This window comes from Erinaceus europaeus, chromosome 13, assembly GCF_950295315.1.
Source record: "Erinaceus europaeus chromosome 13, mEriEur2.1, whole genome shotgun sequence".
Lineage (NCBI taxonomy): Eukaryota > Metazoa > Chordata > Mammalia > Eulipotyphla > Erinaceidae > Erinaceus > Erinaceus europaeus.
In genome coordinates this window covers 34,313,300-34,332,995 of record NC_080174.1, presented here as the reverse complement: position 1 = coordinate 34,332,995, position 19,696 = coordinate 34,313,300, and the positions used below count along the sequence as shown (strand labels likewise).

At 36.9% G+C, this 19,696-nt stretch overlaps 1 protein-coding gene and 1 long non-coding RNA gene across 3 annotated transcripts in view; both read left to right on the top strand.

The window, feature by feature from the left end:
* Nucleotides 1-10,305, top strand: part of SPACA1 (sperm acrosome associated 1) — a 41,638-nt gene extending 31,333 nt beyond the window's left edge. For both annotated transcript variants that reach the window (XM_060205068.1, XM_060205067.1), the window contains 2 exons: nucleotides 8,890-9,010; nucleotides 9,819-10,305. In XM_060205068.1, the coding sequence (XP_060061051.1) occupies nucleotides 8,890-9,010; nucleotides 9,819-9,975 (278 nt within the window). In that variant the 3' untranslated portion in view covers nucleotides 9,976-10,305. The remainder of the gene's footprint in view (nucleotides 1-8,889; nucleotides 9,011-9,818) is intronic.
* The window catches only part of LOC132542723 (uncharacterized), a 392,193-nt gene that overhangs the window by 128,923 nt on the left and 243,574 nt on the right, over nucleotides 1-19,696 (top strand). The gene's annotated exons all lie outside the window — the stretch shown is intronic.

Sequence of the window (19,696 nt, the reverse complement as noted above, 5' to 3'; positions counted from 1 at the left end):
AAGGTGAATGCTATGAAAAGCCACAGAGACAACCAGGGAGAAAACACTCATGCAGAAAAAGAAACTGAAGTTTTGCTGCTACAAACCAAGCAATATTTAGGGCTTTGAGAAACTGGAAGAAGAAAGGCAAAACTGTCCTTTAGATCATGGCCAACATATATTTCACATTTTAGGCCTACATAACTATGAGATAATAAAATTCTCTCGTATTTAAATTACCCAGGTTGTGGTACTTTGTAATTGTAGCTCTCAGAAGCTAATGTAAACAGAAAGTAAGGGGGTTGGGTGAGTGATTTCCAGGACTAAAAACTGATGTTCAGAGATGGCAGGCACCAAATTAAATTGGTGACTGTGACACATCACTTCTGGGTCTGAGTTTTAGCAAGAAAATGACTATTAAAAAGTGAAAAAAATCACCTGAAAACTCACCAATTTGCAGTTGTGACTTCATGAGTCTCTACTGCTGTTACCCAACAGAGACTGAAATGGCATCAGGGATACTGTATATTGACATCAAAATCACAGAAACAACCTGGTGACTCAAAATAAAATCTCCCCTCCTCCACCAAGATATATAAACAAATAAATCAAACACCTTACCGTCTACATCTCTCACTGACACAATAACAAAAGCCACATTAAATGAGGAAATAGAGAAATATACAGAAAGCAATGGCAGAAACCAAATGAACAGATAGGCACAGATCTAAAAATAAATGGAGACAGAATTCAGAAATATAATTATGAATTAAGGTAACTAAAGTTAAGATTCAAGAACTCAGTGATAATTTTACTAAAAAATTATAAAGTACAGAAAAAAAACAAACCTTCAAATAGAACTGATAGGCCTAAAATGGCACTTTGAACACAATTAAAATTGAGGTATGTAAGAGGCCTGGGAAGTAGACTTAACCAAGTGGAGGAGAAAATATCAACACTAGAAGACACAACTACCACACTCTGTGACTTTAAAACTCTTGGAGAGGAAAGGTTTAGGAAAAAATGAAACACTTCTCAGTGAAATAGCAGACACCATGAGAAAGACAAAAATCAGAGTTATAAGGACCCCCAAGGATGAATAAATAGAAAGAGGAGTAGAGAACATATAAAAAAATTTTTTAACAGTGAGTTTTCCATGCCTGAGCAATGTTCAAAATACAGAAATACAAGAATGTGAACACATATCTAAATTTTTGAATCCAAATGACACACACTAAGACACAATGTCGTAAAACTATCCACAACCACGGGCAAGGGAAAAATATTACAGGCTGCCAGGGAAAGGAAAAAAAAAAGTCACATACAAAGGCAGAACTATCACACTTTCATCAGATTTCTCATAAAAAACCCTAGAGGTAAGGAGGGATGGAATGGCATATTCAAAGTATTAAAAGGTAAGAATTGCCAGCAACAAATTCTATAAATAATATGCCAAATAATCCTTCAAATATGAGGAAGAAAAAAATTCTTTTCAAAGATTTAGAAACTAAAAGAATTTGCCACTATCAAACCTAGCTAGCAAGAATTTGAGAGGAATCCAACATGAAAAGAAGAGGTAAAGGAATCCCAACTTTTAATGTTATGATAAGTACTGGAATAGAACCAGGAACATAACAACAGGGAAAACCATACACAAGAAATGTGTGAGCAAAATAGACACAACCCAATGTTTGTGAACATCAGACATAATATTCATGATAACTACAAAATATAGCACAAACAGGAAACATATATATAGTAGAGAAGGCAATTATAGAAAACCATACACATAAAATAACAAACAGGAAAAGAGTCAACAATAATATAAAGCAACCTCAATAGAAAAACAAGAATGACTAAGAAAATAACATTTATCAATAATCACCCTAACTGTGAATAGCTTAAATACACCAGTCAAAAGATTCAGAGTGACTGAGTGGATTAAAAAGCAAGATCTATGTGTTCTGTGTCTTCAGGAAACACACATCCAAAAGAAGAACAAGCAGTAGCTTCAGGTGACAGGCTGGAACAAGGCGTTCTAAGCCAGTAATGTACACAAAAGGGCAGGAAAGGCTATTCTAATACACATAAATTTTACTTTCAGGCAAAGAAGGTGAAAAGTGAAAAACATGAACACTACACAATGGACAGATGATCAATCCAAGAGGAAGACATAACCATCATCAATATATGCTCCCAATATGTATCCACCCAAATACATATAGTACTTACTGACCTTAAGGGAGAAATTGGCAGCAGCACAGTATTAGTGAGAGACCTCAACATACCATTCACAGCAAGAGACAGATCATCAGGACAAAAAGTCAACAAGAGCATAAAGGCTTTAAATGAAGTCAGAGATGAGATAAACTTAGCATATATTCAGAACTTTTCATCCTCCCCCAAATTAATATATATTCTTTTCAAGTGGACATGGAATGTTCTCAAGGACCAACCATGTGTTGGCACACAATGTAAACTTTCATAAAATTGTCAATATTGAAAAAATATTTTTCTGTCCATGAGACAGTTTGGTTATAAATCAACCAAAAAGAGAAGAAGAAGAAGAAGGAGGAGGAGGAGGAGGAGGAGGAGAAGGAGGAGGAGGAGGAGGAGGGGGAGGGGGAGGGGGGAGGGGGAGGGGGAGGGGGAGGAGGAGGAGAGGGAGGAGAGGGAGGAAGGAGGAGGAGGAGAGGGAGGGAGGAGGAGGAGGAGGGAGGGGGAAGGGGGGAGTAGGAGGGGGGAGGAGGAGGGGGGAGGAGGAGGAGGGAGGAGGAGGGGGGAGGAGGGAGGGGGGAGGGGGGAGAAGGAGGAGGAGGGGGGAGGAGGAGGAGGGGGGAGGAGGAGGAGGGGGGAGGAGGAGGGGAGGGGGGAGGAGGAGGGAGGGGGGAGGAGGAGGAGGAGGGGGGAGGAGGAGGAGGGAGGAGGAGGAGGGGGGAGGAGGAGGAGGAGGAGGAGGGGGGAGGAGGAGGAGGAGGAGGGAGGAGGAGGAGGAAAGAGGAAGAAGAAGAAGAAGAAGGAGAAGGAGAAGGAGAAGGAGAAGGAGAAGGAGAAGGAGAAGAAGAAGAAGAAGAAGAAGAAGAAGAAGAAGAAGAAGAAGAAGAAGGAAGAAGAAGAAGGAGAAGAAAAAGTAAAAGAAAAAAGAAATACACTCACACTATGGAGACTGAAGAAAACACTTCTTAATAATACCTGGGTCATTGAAAAAATCAAAAGTGAACTTAAAAATTACTAGGAGAACAATGAAACTGAAGTGACCAATTACCAGACCCCGTGGGATGCAGAAGCTGCTTAAAGAGGGAAGTTTATAACAAACAGTGAAGATCCCAAGTAAGCTATCTAACATCACTACTGAGCCAAGTAGAAAAGCAGCAACAAAGAGACCCAAAAGTCAGTGAGAGGAAAGAAATAGTAAAAATCAGAGGAGAAATTAATGAAATAGAATTAAGAATCATCTAAAGATTAATGAAACCGATAGCTGGTTCTTCAAAAGGATCAATAATTTATTTTAGCAATAATAATAAAGTAATAACTTATTGTAAACCACTAGTTAGACTCACAAAAAGGAGAGAGAAAATTATGATAGAAACAATTGGGAGTGAAAGAAATGAAATTACAACTGAAGATGGGGAGATACAAAGAATCATACTTGAATATCATGAACATCTCTATGGAAGTAAATTGTACAACCTAGAAAAGATGGATACATTCTAGAATCATACCACCTGCCAAGCCTAACCCAAGAAACATAGATAGCTTAAATAAGCTAATTACTAGTTTAGAAATTGAACCAGTCATCAAAAAGCTACACAATAATAAAAGCCTGGGTCCAGATGACTTTACTATCAAATTTTATAAGACTTTCAAAGAACACCTATTGTCCTCGAGATATTCTAGAAAATTGAAGAAGTGCAAATAGTACCAAACACATTCTATGAAGTGAACATCACTTTGATCCCCAAAGCAGGAAGGGACTCTACCAGAAAAGAAAACAGTAGATCTATATCCCTGATAAACATGATAAACATTGATGCAAAGATCCTGAACAAGATCTTGACAAATTGAATCCAACAATGTATCAAGAGAATAATTTACCAAGACCAAGTGGGATTCATCCCTGGAAAATGGGGATAGCTCAACATCCACAAACCAATCAATGTAATTCATCATTTTTTCAACAAAAAGAAAGATAAAAATTACTTGGTAATATCAGTTGATATTGGAAATGTATTTTACAAGATTCAATACCCATTTATCTTAAAAGCCCTCCAGAAACTGGGAATAGAAGGACCATTTCTCAACATAATAAAGACCATTTATGATGAACTCACAGCTAACATCATTCTCAATAGGGAAAAAATAAATGTTTTCCCCTTAAAATTGGAAACCAGACAAGGATGTCCACTATCTCCACTATTACTCAACATAGCCTTGAGGTCTTTGCCACTGCAATCAGACAAGAAAGAGACTTCAAAGGCAAAGAAAAGAAGAAATCAAACTATCATTCTCTGCTGATGACATGACTTTATACTTAGAGAATTCCCAAAGATTCCACAAAACCCTCTCGGAAATAATAAATTCAGTAGAGTATCAGGATACCAAATTAATATACACAAATTTGTGGAATTTCTGTATTAAAAAAGGAGTCAGAGGAAAGGGAAGTGAAAGAGTCAATCCCATTTACAACTGAACCCCAAAAGATGATATATCTAGGGTGAATCTCACAAAGGAGATAAAGGACCTTTATCATAAAAACTGTAAGACATTATTAAAAGAAATAGAGATGACACAGAGAAGTGGAAGAACATTCCTTACTCCTTGATTATGAGAATAAACATTACTAAATGGACATTCTACCAAAGACAATCTACAATTTTAATGCAATCCATATCAAAATTCTAATAACATTTTTAAAACAAATTGAACATCTTGTCCAAAACTTTGTGTGTAACTACAAAATATCATTAATTACCAAAACAATTCTGAGGAAAAAAAGGAAAATATGGAGGTATCACACTCCCCAACTTCAGTTTATGCTACAAAGATGTAGTAATCAAAACAGCAAGGTACTGGAATAAAACAAATGGACAACTGGGTAAGTGGACCAGAACTGAAAGCCCAGAAATGAGCCCACACATATACAACCACCTAATATATGGCAAAGGGTTCCAAATCATTCAAGGGGATAAAGAAGTTCTCTTCAACAAATGGTGGGGAAATTGGGCCATCTTGTGTAGAAAAGTAAAACTAGACCACTTCCTAATACCATACCCCAAGGTCAATTCAAAAGGGATTAAAAACCTAGATATTAGACTAGAAACTCTAAAATTTATAGAAGGAAATGTTGGTGAAATCTTAGAGGACCTTCATGACAAAAGTGCATTTGGAGACTCACCTCCATGGAAACGGAAAAAATGAAAACAAGTAAACAAATGGGATTACATGAAACTGAAAAGTTTCTATACATTGAAAGCAAACTACATAATCATAAACAGGGAACCCAGTAAATGGGAGAAGATATTTGCATATCAGAAAAGCAACCGATATCAAAGATTTATACAGAAGTTGGTACAGATCTGCAAAAAAGCAAAAATAACACAATAAAAAGGGGGCCAAAGAACTAAGCAGACTTTTTAAAATTAGTGATTTAATATTGATTTACAAAATTATATGTCAACAGGTATAATTCCACACTGTTTCTACCACCAGAGTTCAGAATCCCCAATCACTCTATTGTAAGCTACAGCTGTTTTTCCAAGGTTGAAGATATGGATTAACTTATTATTTCTACAACTCTTTGTATATAATTTCACTTTTTTAAAAGGTCTCCTCTTCCTTTCCAACTTACACATAACCTTTTACTGTATCCAAATATCCCTTTTCCCTCTTCTCTCTTGGTGTTGTGATGGAGTTGGAGTTCAGAGACCTCTGATCCTTTTTCTGATCCTTTTCCCTTTACCACTTCTCCCCCACTGGAAGTCTGCATCAAAATTATTTTTGAGTTGTAGAAGCTGGGAGTTCTGGCTTCTGTAATTGCTTTTCCGTTGGATATGAATATTGTCAGGATGATCCATTCCCACAGCGTCTAAACAAAGAAGTGATACACATGGCCAACAGACACATGAGGAAATGCTCCACTTCACTTATCATTAAAGAAATGTAAATTAAAACTACACTTAGATACCTTGTACCTTAGATACTTAGATATCTTGTACCTTAGAGAAAATGGCTTACATAAACAAACCAGGAAATGACAGGTGTTTAAGTTGTGGAGAAAAGGAAACTCTGCTTCACTGCTGGTGGGTACAGTCCCTTTAGAAGACTGTATGGAAAGGCCTTAAGCAAATACAAATGGAAGTACCTTATGGTCAAGCAGTATCATTCTTAGACACTTATCCAGTAGACATTTGCACTAATTTCAAGGGACATATCCACCCCTATGTTCATGGCTGCACTATTCACAATAGTCAAAAAGTGGGAGTAGCCTAAATGTCTATCATTGGATAATTGGCTAAAGAAGTTATGGGATATATATTCTATGGAATACTACTCTGCAATAAAAAATGATATTGTGTCCTTTGGAACAAAATGGATAGAACTGGAACTGATTATGCTTAGCAAAATAAGAGATGTAAGACAACTACCAGATGATTTCACTCATCTGTGGAAACTAGAGATCTGGTTTACATGAGCTCAACAAACAAAATAGAAGCAATAAAACTATTTTTTAATTTTATTAGTGACAATATTGATTTACAAAATCATAAGATAACAGGGGTATAATTCTAGACCATTCCCACAACCAAAGTTCTGTATCCTCATTTCCTCCACTAGAAGCTACAGTAGTTCTTCTAAGGTTACAATTATGGGTTGATGAATATTTCTATAACTATCTGTCTATGTTTATATATATTTGTCAATTTTCCCCCAGGGTCCTGTCTTGTCTTCTTTTCTAAGTCACATCTACACCTACTAGTACTTACTACTTCCAAATGTCCCTTTTTTTTTTTTTCATCTTCTCTTTCAGGGTCCTGATGGAGTTGGAGTTCAGAGCCCTCTGTTCATCTTCCCACTATCATTTTTCCCCCACTGAGAGTATGAACTAAAACTCTTTTTTGGGGTGCAGAAGGTGGGAGACATGGCTTCTGTGTTTGCTTTTCCACAGGGCATGGGTGTTGGCAGGTTGATCCATACTTGCAGCCTCTTTCTATCTTTCTCTACTTGCATAGGGCTCTAGCGAAGTGAGGTTCTAGGTTATACTGGTGAGGTGGTCTGCCCAAGGAAGTCAGGATGGAATGATGATAGCATCTGCAACTTGGTGGCTGAAAGACTAAGTTATAAAGCAGGACAAAATGATTAATGAACAGGAGACAAAAGAATAGAGCAGATGAGAATAGGGATCTAAGGGTAGGAAGAAGTGAGGTATTTTAGGTATGTTCCTAGGTGCCTATGACTTTCATAGTTTTTTGCTTGAGTTTGATAGCTAACATGGAGTTAGACAAAAATGTCTGAGAAGATAGTGTCAGAATTGAGAAAAGGGCTAGAAAGTTTAGTTATGACAGAGAGTGGCTCCCAATCTTGAAGACAATCTATGAATAAAATTGTTTACCCTATCCATCTGGTCAAGGGTCCATATGTATTTATATTTAGCACAGGAGCCTGTGTGACCTCTTAGTCCCTGTCAGTCACAGCTGCGAACATTCTAGGCTGCACTCATTTCATAAGCAAACTATAAGACTGATGGTGATTATCTTTAGGAGGTGAGAGCATGGGGATACAGAACTTTGGTGGTGGGTGTGGTGTGGAAGTATACATTGTAAATTTATAATCTTCTAAAAAACTATTAATAACATAAAATAAAAACAAGTGTTTTCTTGATCATAATATGTTCCAGGTATTTTACTAGGATTTAAATAGCACTTTTGATCCTCAGGTTGATAAATGGTTTAAAAGATCTTTAGTCAGGCTTAGGAACTCTTCAGAGACTTAGCCTGTGTGCTTGCTTGTGTGTGTGTGTGTACACATGCACACATGCACACACACACACACACACACACACACACACACACACACCTGTAAGCACATACACAACAAAAAGAAATAAATTCTGCTTTGGCTCTTTAGAAAGTTCATTATAGTAGCATAAGTGTCCATCATAGGAAGATGAATAAACAGACAAGAATACTACTGAGTAGTAAAAAAAGAAGTGAGCTCTTCTTATAAGAAATGTAGGTGAATTTTTAAAACAGTATGCTTAGTAAAAACATAATTAGACACTATGCACAAAAGAATAAGTGGTGTATGTTTCCATATCTAATAAGTCCTAGAATAAGCACATTAATAGTTGAATAGAAAACCAGGATAGTACTTACTTCTGGAGGATGGTGCAGGAACTAACTGGAAGAGGCTTGAGGAACCTTTTTGAGGGTTTAATAATAATCTGTGTTTTCATAGGGATTTGAATTACCTATGTGTGTTTATATTTGCCAGAAATAAGCAAAGTACATATAAGACATTTGTGCAATTGTCTCAAGAAAAAATATATAAATTAACATTGGCCTTTAGTTTGTAGTATGTCCATTGAATCATGTTTTTGGATATAAGCACACAATTATGCTGAATGTGTTAAAACATTAAAGTGGATCAATAAATTGATAAAGGGATTAGTAAAGTGATAATTGTATCTAGATAGCAAGAATATAGTGTGTTCATTATTCATTGTTAAATTCTTCTGTATATGTGTGTGTGTATAACAGATGTTTCAAGTATACAGAGGAAGCTTATTGATATCTTTCTTTCTTTAACTCTGTATCATTCCAGGTTTGTTTTTCAGACCATAGAGTTTCTATTTAGATTTCTTTACATCTCTAGCAGTAATATTCATCAGTTACATGTTTTTTTTTTCTTTAGAACTGCAGATGAAAAGATCAGTACGGCCAGACACTGATGCTGTCCTGGTCTTTGTGCTGACTATAGGAGTCATTATCTGTGTATTCGTGATATTTGTACTGATCTTCATAATTATAAACTGGTAGGTAAAGGGTTAAACGATGTCTCTGTCCTTGATTGACATCCTTGTCTATTTCTCCCTTATCCACTGAATTTCAAGTTTATCACACATGTTTTGAAACTGCCCAATTCCCTTCATTTCCCCTGTGACTATCCTACCTTAGGTCAGTTTCATGACTTCCTTTTCAAGGTATGAGGGTTTTTTATTTCAAATATTTATTATTCCCTTTTGTTGCCCTTGTTTTATTGTTGTAGTTATTGTTGCTTTTGATGTCATCATTGTTGGATAGGACAGAGAGAAATGGGGAGAGGATAAGAAGACAGAGAGGGGGAAAGAAAGATAGACACCTGCAGACCTGCTTCACCACTTGTGAGGCTACCTCCCTTCAGGTGGGGAGCCGGGGGCTTGAACTGGGATCCTTACACTGGTCCTTGTGCTTTGCGTCATGTGTGCTTAACCCGTTGTGCTACCGAATGACTCCCCTAGTATGAGGGTTTTTAAGTATAATTTTAGCTTTGTGTGATAGTTCCTATCAAAATAATTTATTAAATGTATTATTGTGGTATCTATTTTTATTTCTGACAACTCTAAGATGATTGTAACCTACTTATTCATTCTGATAAGAATATCTCAAATGCTTTCTTTGCTTTTTTTTTTTTTTTTGAGTAGTGTATCCTTGTGCATCTGAGGATTTATTTACTATCACAGTATGGCCTATGCTCCAAAAGCCAGAAATAAATCCTGATTAATGAGGAGTTTCTGCATGCAAAAAGTAAAATAAAAGTTTATTCAACTTAAATTTTTTGTTTCATGAAACTTTTTTCTCCAGGGCTGCAGTCAAGGCATTTTGGGGATCAAAAGCTTCAACAACTGAGATACATTCTGATCTTAGTTCAATGAGATATAAAGATTCAACTTCTCTTGACCAATCACCAACAGACATACCTGGACATGAAGAAGATGCTTTAAGTGAATGGAATGAATGATGAATGGGTGATAAATAGCAAGCCAAAGAAGACTAGAAAATATTGGATTCATTATTATAAAAATAAATGAGAAATTACTTTAATAATACCAAGAACAATTTACTATAGTCTAAAGGAAGTACAATGTAAGAAGAGTTAGTCTTAATCAGTGAATCTTTATGGTAGTTATCAAAGATTACTTAATTTTTCTTCATTTTTACTGTTTTAGGTAATAACTGATTACCTTTAGCTAGAGGCGCGCACACATTCTTCAAACATATTTTGTATTACTTTGATTACTCCTAAGGTGATTTTTCTGTTCTGTCCCAAATAAAAAAATGTAACATTGAAGATGTTTTGTTTACTAGCCTCTTTTCTTCCGCTAAAGTAAAAGAATACTTCTACTGCTAAAGTAGAGAATACTTCAGGATCTCTGAAGCATATGACATACAAAATATCGCTATAAGGACTAAAATAATAACAGTCAACAATTTCCACTTTCTTTTATATGTCAAAAGTGCTCCTAAAAGTATTATGGATATATTAGGAAATTTTATTATGATTTAGGAAATATGTAAGCAGCAACTGGGGTGAAAATTTGACATAGCTGAGTAAATGTCCTGAACTTAACATAGCCTGTTTCTCACACAGTCAATTAAAGCCTGTTAAATAACTATGGATATAAACATCTTCAGTAACTGCTTGGTATGAATATTATATCATAAAACCAAAGTATTTATTTCTAAACATAATCACCTCTCTTTTTGTACTATTATTATGTGACATAGTTATACCATCAAACATGATACCAAAGCATTAGATAATTTGATTTGGTAGACTTATCAGAATTTAATTTCCATAGGTTATGATAGTAGTACAAACTAAATTTAATTTTTTTGTTTAGACAAACTCTATTTCAGCTTTATCACCATTATCATGAGATTTAACTACTGGTAGCATTAATGGCACAGCTATGAAGAAGCCATTGTTAATGGGTATTTATCCTACATACCTCTTTCAGGTAGCCTAAAATAGTTTCTGTTGTAGTATTATTCATCCTTTCTGTCACATTATATCTGTATTTGAAAGGTCCATGGTACAATTGACTACAGTGATTTTGTTATCTGTTGAAATAATTCCACCAGAGACATCAGAAGTTGTTTCTATAAAGTCTTCTAATAGAATAGTTTTTGTTTTTGTTTTTTTTTTTTTAGACCCTGGTATTTTTTTTTTTTATTTAAATTTTTAATTTAAGAAAGGATTAGTGAACAAAAGCATAAGGTAGGAGGGGTACAACTCCACACAATTCCCACCACCCAATCCCCATAACCCACCCTCTCCCATGATAGCCTTCCCATTCTCTAGCCCTCTGGGAGCATGGACCCAGAGTCGTTGAGGGTTGCAGAAGGTAGAGGGTCTGGCTTCTGTAATTGCTTCCCCGCTGAACATGGGCGTTGACTGGTCGGTCCATACTCCCAGTCTGCCTCTCTCTTTCCCTAGTAAGGTGTGTCTCTGGGGAAGCTGAGCTCCAGGACACATTGGTGGGGTCTTCAATCCAGGGAAGCCTAGCCAGCATCCTGGTGGCATCTGGAACCTGGTGATTGAAAAGAGAGTTAACATACAAAGCCAAACAATTTGTTGAGCAATCATGGATCCCAAGATTGGAATAGTGGAGAGGAAGTGTTAGGGAGGTACTCACTGCAAACTCTAGTGTAATCCTGCTTTCAGGTATATATTTTGCAGTAGTTTATGGATACGTGTGCACATACGCTCTCTCTCACAGAAACTGGTGTATGTCTAGGTTATGGGACTTTGTTAGAAAGTGAACTACCTGAGATGAAATTAGAGTGTACTATAAAAGGAAAGGTCTCACCCGAGTAATGAAGCTGAAGGGTTGTCATTCCACACGTGAAGTCTCTGGATACACACTGAGGTGAAGCATGTTGAGATGGCAATCGTTGCTTTGGTTAGGTTGTGATCGGCGGATGCAATATTATTTGGTATGGATTGGGAGAAGCATACGGGAAAGTGAGCCCTATCCAAGGGTGCCAGGACTGGGGGAAGTAGGGGCTCTATAGTGAAGATGTGAGGTTCCTGCTGTCTTAGGGTTCAAAAAGACAATCAATAGTTAATATTATCATCACATTATTTGTTAATTGGGTTAACTTTGAAAAGTCCCTTTGTTATGGTTTGCTGTACAGTACACCCTTACCCATACAGAAAAGAGTGAAAAGCTCAATCTTCTATTCCCAATTCCTTATTAAGTTCCTGTCTTTTCCATACTCTTCCCTATGATTTTCACTATAGCTTTTACAAAATTAAGTGAGTTTGGTTATTAGTTTTTTAAAAATATTTATTTATTTATTCCCTTTTGTTGCCCTTGTTTTATTGTTGTAGTTATTATTGTTGTTGTTTATGTCATCATTGTTGGATAAGACAGAGAGAAATGGAGAGAAGAGGGGAATACAGAGAGGGGAGAGAAAGATAGACACCTGCAGACCTGCTTCACCACTTGTGAAGCGACTCCCCTGCAGGTGGAGAGCCGGGGCTCGAATCAGGATCCTTAAGTTCCAGTTCTGTTTTATTTCTTTTTTTAAATTATTATTGATTGAATAATGATTGACAAGACTGTAGGATAAGAAGGATACCACTATACACAATTTCTACCACCAGCATTCCAGATCCCACCCTATTTTTATCCCTCTGGGATAAAGCTTTCCTATTCTTTATCCCTCTTGGAGCATGGATCCAGGATCATTATGGGGTGCAGAAGTTAGAAGGTCTGGCTTCTATAATTGCTTCTCTGCTGGACATGGACATTGGCAGGTTGATCCATACTCCCAGCCTGTTTCTGTCTTTTCCTAGTGGGACAGGGCTGTGGAGAGGTGGGGTTCCAGACCACACTGGTGAGGTTGTCTGCCTGGGGAAGTCAGGTTGGCATCATGGTAGCATCAGCAACTTGGTGGCTGAAAAGCTTTAAGATACAAAGCAGAACAAATTGTTTAATAATCAGGAACCTAAAGGTAAGAAAATAGCAGATGAGACTTGAGATATTCATCTTTAAAGGAGCTATGAAGTTTATTTTAGGTATATTCCAAGAGGCCCATGACTAGTAATTTTACCTGAGACTGACAGCTAACATGTAGGTGGGATAAAGGTTTTGTCTGGGAAGATGGTGTCAGAGTTGGAATATGACTAGAAAGCTGGATCAGAGAAAGAGTAGCTCCCAAATATGGGAAGAATATATAAATACTGTTAACTGTAAACCCCATTGATCTCATCTGGGGCTCCTATGAAGCACAGGAGGCTGTGTAACCTCCACATCCCAGTTGGTCTGAGCTTGCATTCTGTAGTCATAGAAAGGAACTTTCTAGGTTGCACTCAAATTAGAAGCAGTATTCCTCTAGTGGCAGAGTGTGCTGACACAGCCTCCCCTCGGAGTGTAGAGCAGTCACTATCATTGTTGTTCTACATTGAAGGCAAGGTCCTCTAGAAGCCAGCAAGATGGTCCATAATGCTGTTCCTTATTGAAATGACCAGTGACAGTGGAGAAAGGGATTTTTGAGAGGTCTCAGTTGTTCATATCTATGTAGGAATCCCAGGATTTACTGTATATAGTCCTGGAGAATGGGGTAGCCTGATAATGACCAAAAGAGCCATCATTAAAGTGTGTCAATCTCTAGCCCTTATCTAGCTTTTGTATTCCCTACTCTGACATTAGACATAGAGTGGTTGAGAGAAGTAAAATATTTGATAAGGGTTTGTCAATGTTGTTTAATTTTTCAAAGAACAATCATTTGGCATCATTTATCTTTTGTATGGTTCTCTTATTTTTTATGTTATTTATTTCTTCCCTAATTTTAGTGATTTATTTTTTATTATAATTTTTATTTATAAAAAGGAAACACTGACAAAAATGATAGGATCAGATGGGTACTACTCCACACAATTTCCACCATCAGAACTCCATATCCCATCCCCTCCCCTGAGAGTTTTCCTTTTCTTTATCCCTCTGGGAGTATGGACCTAGGGTCATTATAGGTTGCAGAAGGTGGAAGGTCGGGCTTCTGTAATTGCTTTCCCATTGAATGTAGGCATTGGCAGGTTTATCCATACTTCCACCCTGTCTCTCTATTTCTCTAGTGGGGTGGAGATCTGGGGAAGCGGGCTCCAGGACACATTGGTGGGGTCATCTGCCTAGGGAAGTCCAGTTGGCATCATGGTAGCATCTGGAACCTGGTGGCTGAAATGAGTTAATATATAAAGCCAAAGAAGTTGTTGAAAAATCATGAAACTAAAGGCTGGATTAGTGCAGATGAGGATTTGGGAGTCTCTGTTTTGTAGATACTAGGCCTATTTTAGGTATATTTAAAAGGGCTCATGACTACACTAATGTTTTTTTGTTTGTTTGTTTGTTTCTTTCTTTGTTTGTTTTCTGAGCCTGACATCTGATATCCAGGTGGACCCAAATTATTGTCTGAGGAGATGATGTCATGGCTGGAAAAAGGACCAGAAAGCTGGATCAGGGAAGAGAGTAGCTCCCAAATGTGGGAAAGGTGTGTAAATATTGTTGACTATAAACCTCATCGATTTGATGTGGTCTGAGGCCCATATTCAGCTTAAGAGACTATGTGACCTCTGCATCTCTGTAGATCTGAGCTCACATTCTGTGGTCATGAGTAAGAATCTTCCAAGCTGCCCCAATATTAGGATCCATCTTCCTCAGGTGTAGCATAGAGTATGTTGTCCAGCCTTCCTTCGGAGGATGGAACATTCTCTACTGTGGTTGATCCATTTTTAGGGCAAGGTCCTATGGGGCCCCACACAGGGGTCTATTGTGTTGTTCCTGATAAAAATCACCAGTAACAGTGGAGAGAGGGATTTATTCAAGGTCCAGGCCCATCATGTCTGTTTGGGAATCTCTGGACTCCTGGACTAGGGCCCCAGCTGATGGGGTGGCCTAATAGTGACTAAAGAGTCATCATTAATGTATGCCAGTCTCTCATCCTTAATCAGTTTTTGCAGTCCTTACTTTGATAAGGTTAACTTTGTAGTGACTGAGGGAAATGTAATAGGAAATAGGTGAGGAGGGTATCTAAGTTTATTTAGACACTATTTCATTAGGAACTTTATGATGTCTTTTTTAGATCTTTATACTTGCTTGCTGCATACAGTGACTCACTACAGACTATTGTACATTTTTTCTTTCAGGTATATATTTTGCCCTAATTTATGGATGGATACATGTGAACATATGCACTATCTAATGAGACTTGATCTATATCTAGGTTTTGGGACTTTGTTATGAAGTGAACCACCTGAAATGGAATTAGACAATCCTATGAAAGGAAAGATCTTACCCGAGTAATGAGGCAGAAGTGTTATATTCCATGCCTGATGTGTCCGGACACAATCTGAAATGAAGCATTCTGAGGCGGTACTCCTTGAGGTGAGTAGGTTGAGATCAGCAGATGCAATATCACTTGGTATGAATTGAGAGAGGCATACAGGAAATTAAGCTCCATCTTAGAGGTTCTAGGACTGGGGTAAATATAGGCTCTATAGAGGAAGAGGGTGGTTCTTGCAGTCTTAGGGTTTAAGAAATCAATAGGAAATTATTGCTGTAATCAAATTATTCAGCAATTGGGTTAACTTTGAAAATCCCTTTGTTAGGATTTTCTGTATCATACACAACATCACCATAATTTATGTCCTTTGACATTATTTGTATATAGCTGTGTGAGAGTTCTCCAGAAGTTCTCCAAAGAGGTTGGACCAATTGATATTCCCACTAGCAATGCAGCAGGGTACTGTTATTCCCAGAGCCTCTCCAGCATTTGTGCTGCTGTCCTTTTTGATGTATGCCATTCTCACAGGGGTGAGGTGGTTTCTCATGCTGTCTTTATTTGCATTTCTCTGACAATCAGTCACCTGGAGTGATTTTTCATGTGTGTTAGCCTTTTAGATCTCTTCTGTAGTGAATGTTCTGGTCATATCCTCTGTCCATTTTTGGATGAGGTCATTTGCTTTTTCATTGCTACATTTGCTGAACTTTTTGTATATTTTGGTTATCAGTCTCTTGTCTAATAAAATGCATGTGAAGATCTTCTCTCATACTGTGAGGGGTCTCTTTGTTTCTGTGACAGTTTCTTTGGCTGTGCAGAAGCTTTTCAATTTGATGTAGTCCCATTGTTTTGTTTCTGTTTTAGTCTTCCTTGCAATTGGGTTTTTATCATCAAAGATGCCTTGGGGTTTAGGTGGCAAAGTGTTCCACCAATATTTTCCTCTGAGAATTTAGTAGTTTCTGGTCTAATATCCAAGTCCTTGATCCATCTGGAGTTGAGTTTTGTTTCTGCTGAGATAAAGTGGTTCAGTTTCATTCTTCTGCATGTTTCAACCTAGTATATCAGAACCATTTATTCAAGACAGCCTCCTTCCTAAATTTAATACTTTGGGCCCCCTTATCAAAGATTAGATGTCCATAGGTGTTGGGATTTAGTTCTGGGCTTTCAATTCTGCTCCACTAATTTGTGTATCCATTTTTTTTCCAGTACCAGGCTGTATTGATAATAATGGTCTTACATTATAGTTTGAAATCTGGGAATGTGATGCCTCCATTTCTTTTCCTCAAGATAGTTTTGGTGATTCTTGATGTATTCTGGTTCCAGACAAATGATTGTAATTTTTGTTCTATTTTCTTAAAAAGCTTGGTGGACCTTTGAATGTTATCATATTAAATTTCCATATAACTCTGGGGAGAATGTTCCTTTTGATAATATTAATTCTTCCAATCCATGAGCATGGGATGTCTTTCCATTTCTTGGTATCAGTTTCTATTTCCTTGAATAGTGACTCATAGTTTTCAGTATACAAGTCTTTCACTTCTTTGGTCAGCTTTATTCCTAGGAATTTTATTGATTTTGCTGCAACAGTGAATGGGGGTGATTTCTGAATGTAGTCTTCTTCAGATTTAGTGTTTGCATAAAGAAATGCCACTGATTTTTGTACATTGATTTTGTAGCCTGACACCATCCTATATTTACTAATAACTTCCAGTAGCTTTCTGATGGATTCTTTAGGTTTTTCTATGCATATCATCTGCAAATAGTGAGAGCTTGACTTCTTCCTTTATGATCTGTATTCCTTTCTCTTGCCTGATTGCTATGGCAAGAACTTCTAATATTATGTTGAAGAGTAATGGTGACAGTGGACAGCCCTGTCTAGTCCCCTGTCTGAGGGGGAATGCTTTCAGCTTCTGTCCATTCAGTATGATGTTAGCTGTAGGTTTGTTGTATATGGATTCCACTATCTTGAGGGATTTCCCATCTATTCCCATTTTTTGTAGAGTTTTGAGCATGGATGAGTGTTGGATTTTGTCAAAGGCTTTCTCTGCATCTATTGAGATAATCTTGTGGTTTTTGGCTTTGCTTTTATTGATGTGGTTAATGACATTGATTGACTTATGTATGTTGAACCAGCCTTGCATTCCTAGGGATAAATCCCACTTGGTCGTGATGAACAATATTTTTGATATATTGCTATATCTGGTTGGCCAGGATCTTGTTCAATATTTTGGCATCTATGTTTGTCAGAGATATTGGTCTGTAGTTTTCCTTTTTTGTGGTATCCCTATCTGCTTTTTGTATCAGTGTGATGATGACTTCATAGAAGGTTGAAGGGTGTGTTCCTGTTTCTTCAATCTTTTGGAAGAGCTTTAGATGTATAGATATTAACTGTTTCCTGAAGATTTTCTAGACTTCATTTGTAAATCCATCTGGTCCAGGACATTTGTTGTTGGGAAGACTCTTAATAACCATTTCAATTTCTTTGTCTGTGATTGGTACATTTATCTTCTTTAGTTCTTTCTGATTCAATTTTGGAAGTGTATATGTTTTTAGGAATTCTTCCATTTCTTCCAGATTCTTTACCTTGGTGGTGTATAGTTCTTCATAAAAGTTTCACATGATTTCTGGATTTCTGTGGTGTCAGTTGTGATATTTTCTCTATCATTTACATTTCTATTTATCGAAGTCTTTCCCCTCCCCCTTTATTTTTAGAGAGTCTGGTTAGTGGTTTATCAATCTTGTTTAATTTTTTCAAAGAACCAGCATTTGACTTCATTGATCTTTTGTATAGTTCTCTTATTTTCGATGTTACTCATTTTTCCTCTAATTTTAGTGATTTAAGTCTGTCTTATAGTTCTCTTATTTTCGATGTTACTCATTTCTCCTCTAATTTTAGTGATTTAATTCTATCTGATTGCTTTTAGGATTCTTTTGTTCCACTGAGTCCTTAAGGCATGCAGTGAGGCAATTTATTTGAGCTTTTTCTTGTTCTCTAATGTGTGCTTGTATGGCTATGAGTTTAACTGTAAGTACTGCTTTAGTTGTGTCCCAAATATTTTGATAGCTTGTGTCTTTATTTTCATCTGTTTCCAGGAACATTTGAATTTCTTGCTTGAGTGCCTCTTTGACCCAGCAGTTACCAATTAGTATGTTGGTGAGTTTCCAATTTTTGTGACTTTTAGTAATTTTCTGTTTGCTGTTGAGTGTTGGCTTTATTCCACTCTGGTCTGAGAAGATACTTTGGATGATTTCAATGCTCTTGAATTTGTTAATACTGTCTTTGTGGTCTAATATGTGGTCTATCCTTAAGGATGTGCTGTGTGGATTTGAAAAGAATGTGTATTCCAGTTTTTTTGGGTAAAGAACTCTAAAAATGTCCAGGAGGTACAGTCTGTCCATATCTTCATTTAATTCCCTTCTTTGTTTGTTGATTCCTTGCTTAGCTGATCTAAGTGTGAGTGCGGTGTTGAAGTCTCCCACTATTATTGTATTGTTATTGATGTATTTTTGTAATTCTTTCAGTAGGTGTTTGATGTATTTAGATGGTTCCTCATTGGGTGCATAGATGTTAATAATTGTTAAATCTTCTTGGTTGATAGATCCTCTAATAATTATATAATGGCCTTGCCTATCTTTTATTACTGTATTTAATATAAAGTCTATGGTGTCAGAGATGAGAATGGCTGTTCCTGCCTTTTTTTTCTTTTTTTCTTTTTTTTTTTTTTGTGGTTCATTAGCCTGTATGATAGTTTTCCATCCTTTCACTTTAAGACTGTATTTGTCTTGTTGAGTCAGGTGGGATTCTTGTAAGCAGCATATAGCTGTGTTGTCTTTTCTGATCCGTCCTCCCACTTTGTGCCTTTTAATGGGTGAATTTAAGCCACTGACATTTATTGATATTATAGAGTTAATGTACTGTAGTGCCATTATTCAACTATATTTATTTGTTCTGATATATGGTAAGTATTATAGTGATGTTCTTGTTTATTAGATGTCTTTTAGATCCTCTTTCAGGGTAGGCTTGGTGATTGTTGCTTCATTTAAATTAACTGTTGCCTGTCTGACAAAGTTTTGATCCCTCCATATAGTTTGAATGAAAGTCTAGCAGGATATATTATCCTTGCTTGAAACCTTTTTCATTGAGGGCTCTATATCTATAGATATCTTGCCATTCTCTTCTGGCTTTTTAGAGTCCACTGATAATTTTATGTGTTTTACCCTGTATGTGACTTTTTATTTTTCTTTTGCAGTCTTTAGGATCCTTTCTTTATCCTTACTTCTTTTCATTGTCACTATGATGTGTATTGATGTCTTCAGGTCTGGGTTAATTCTGTTTTGGACTCTCTGGGCCTTTCGGATCTTAATGTCTTTTCTGTTGCATAGGCCTGGGAAGTTTT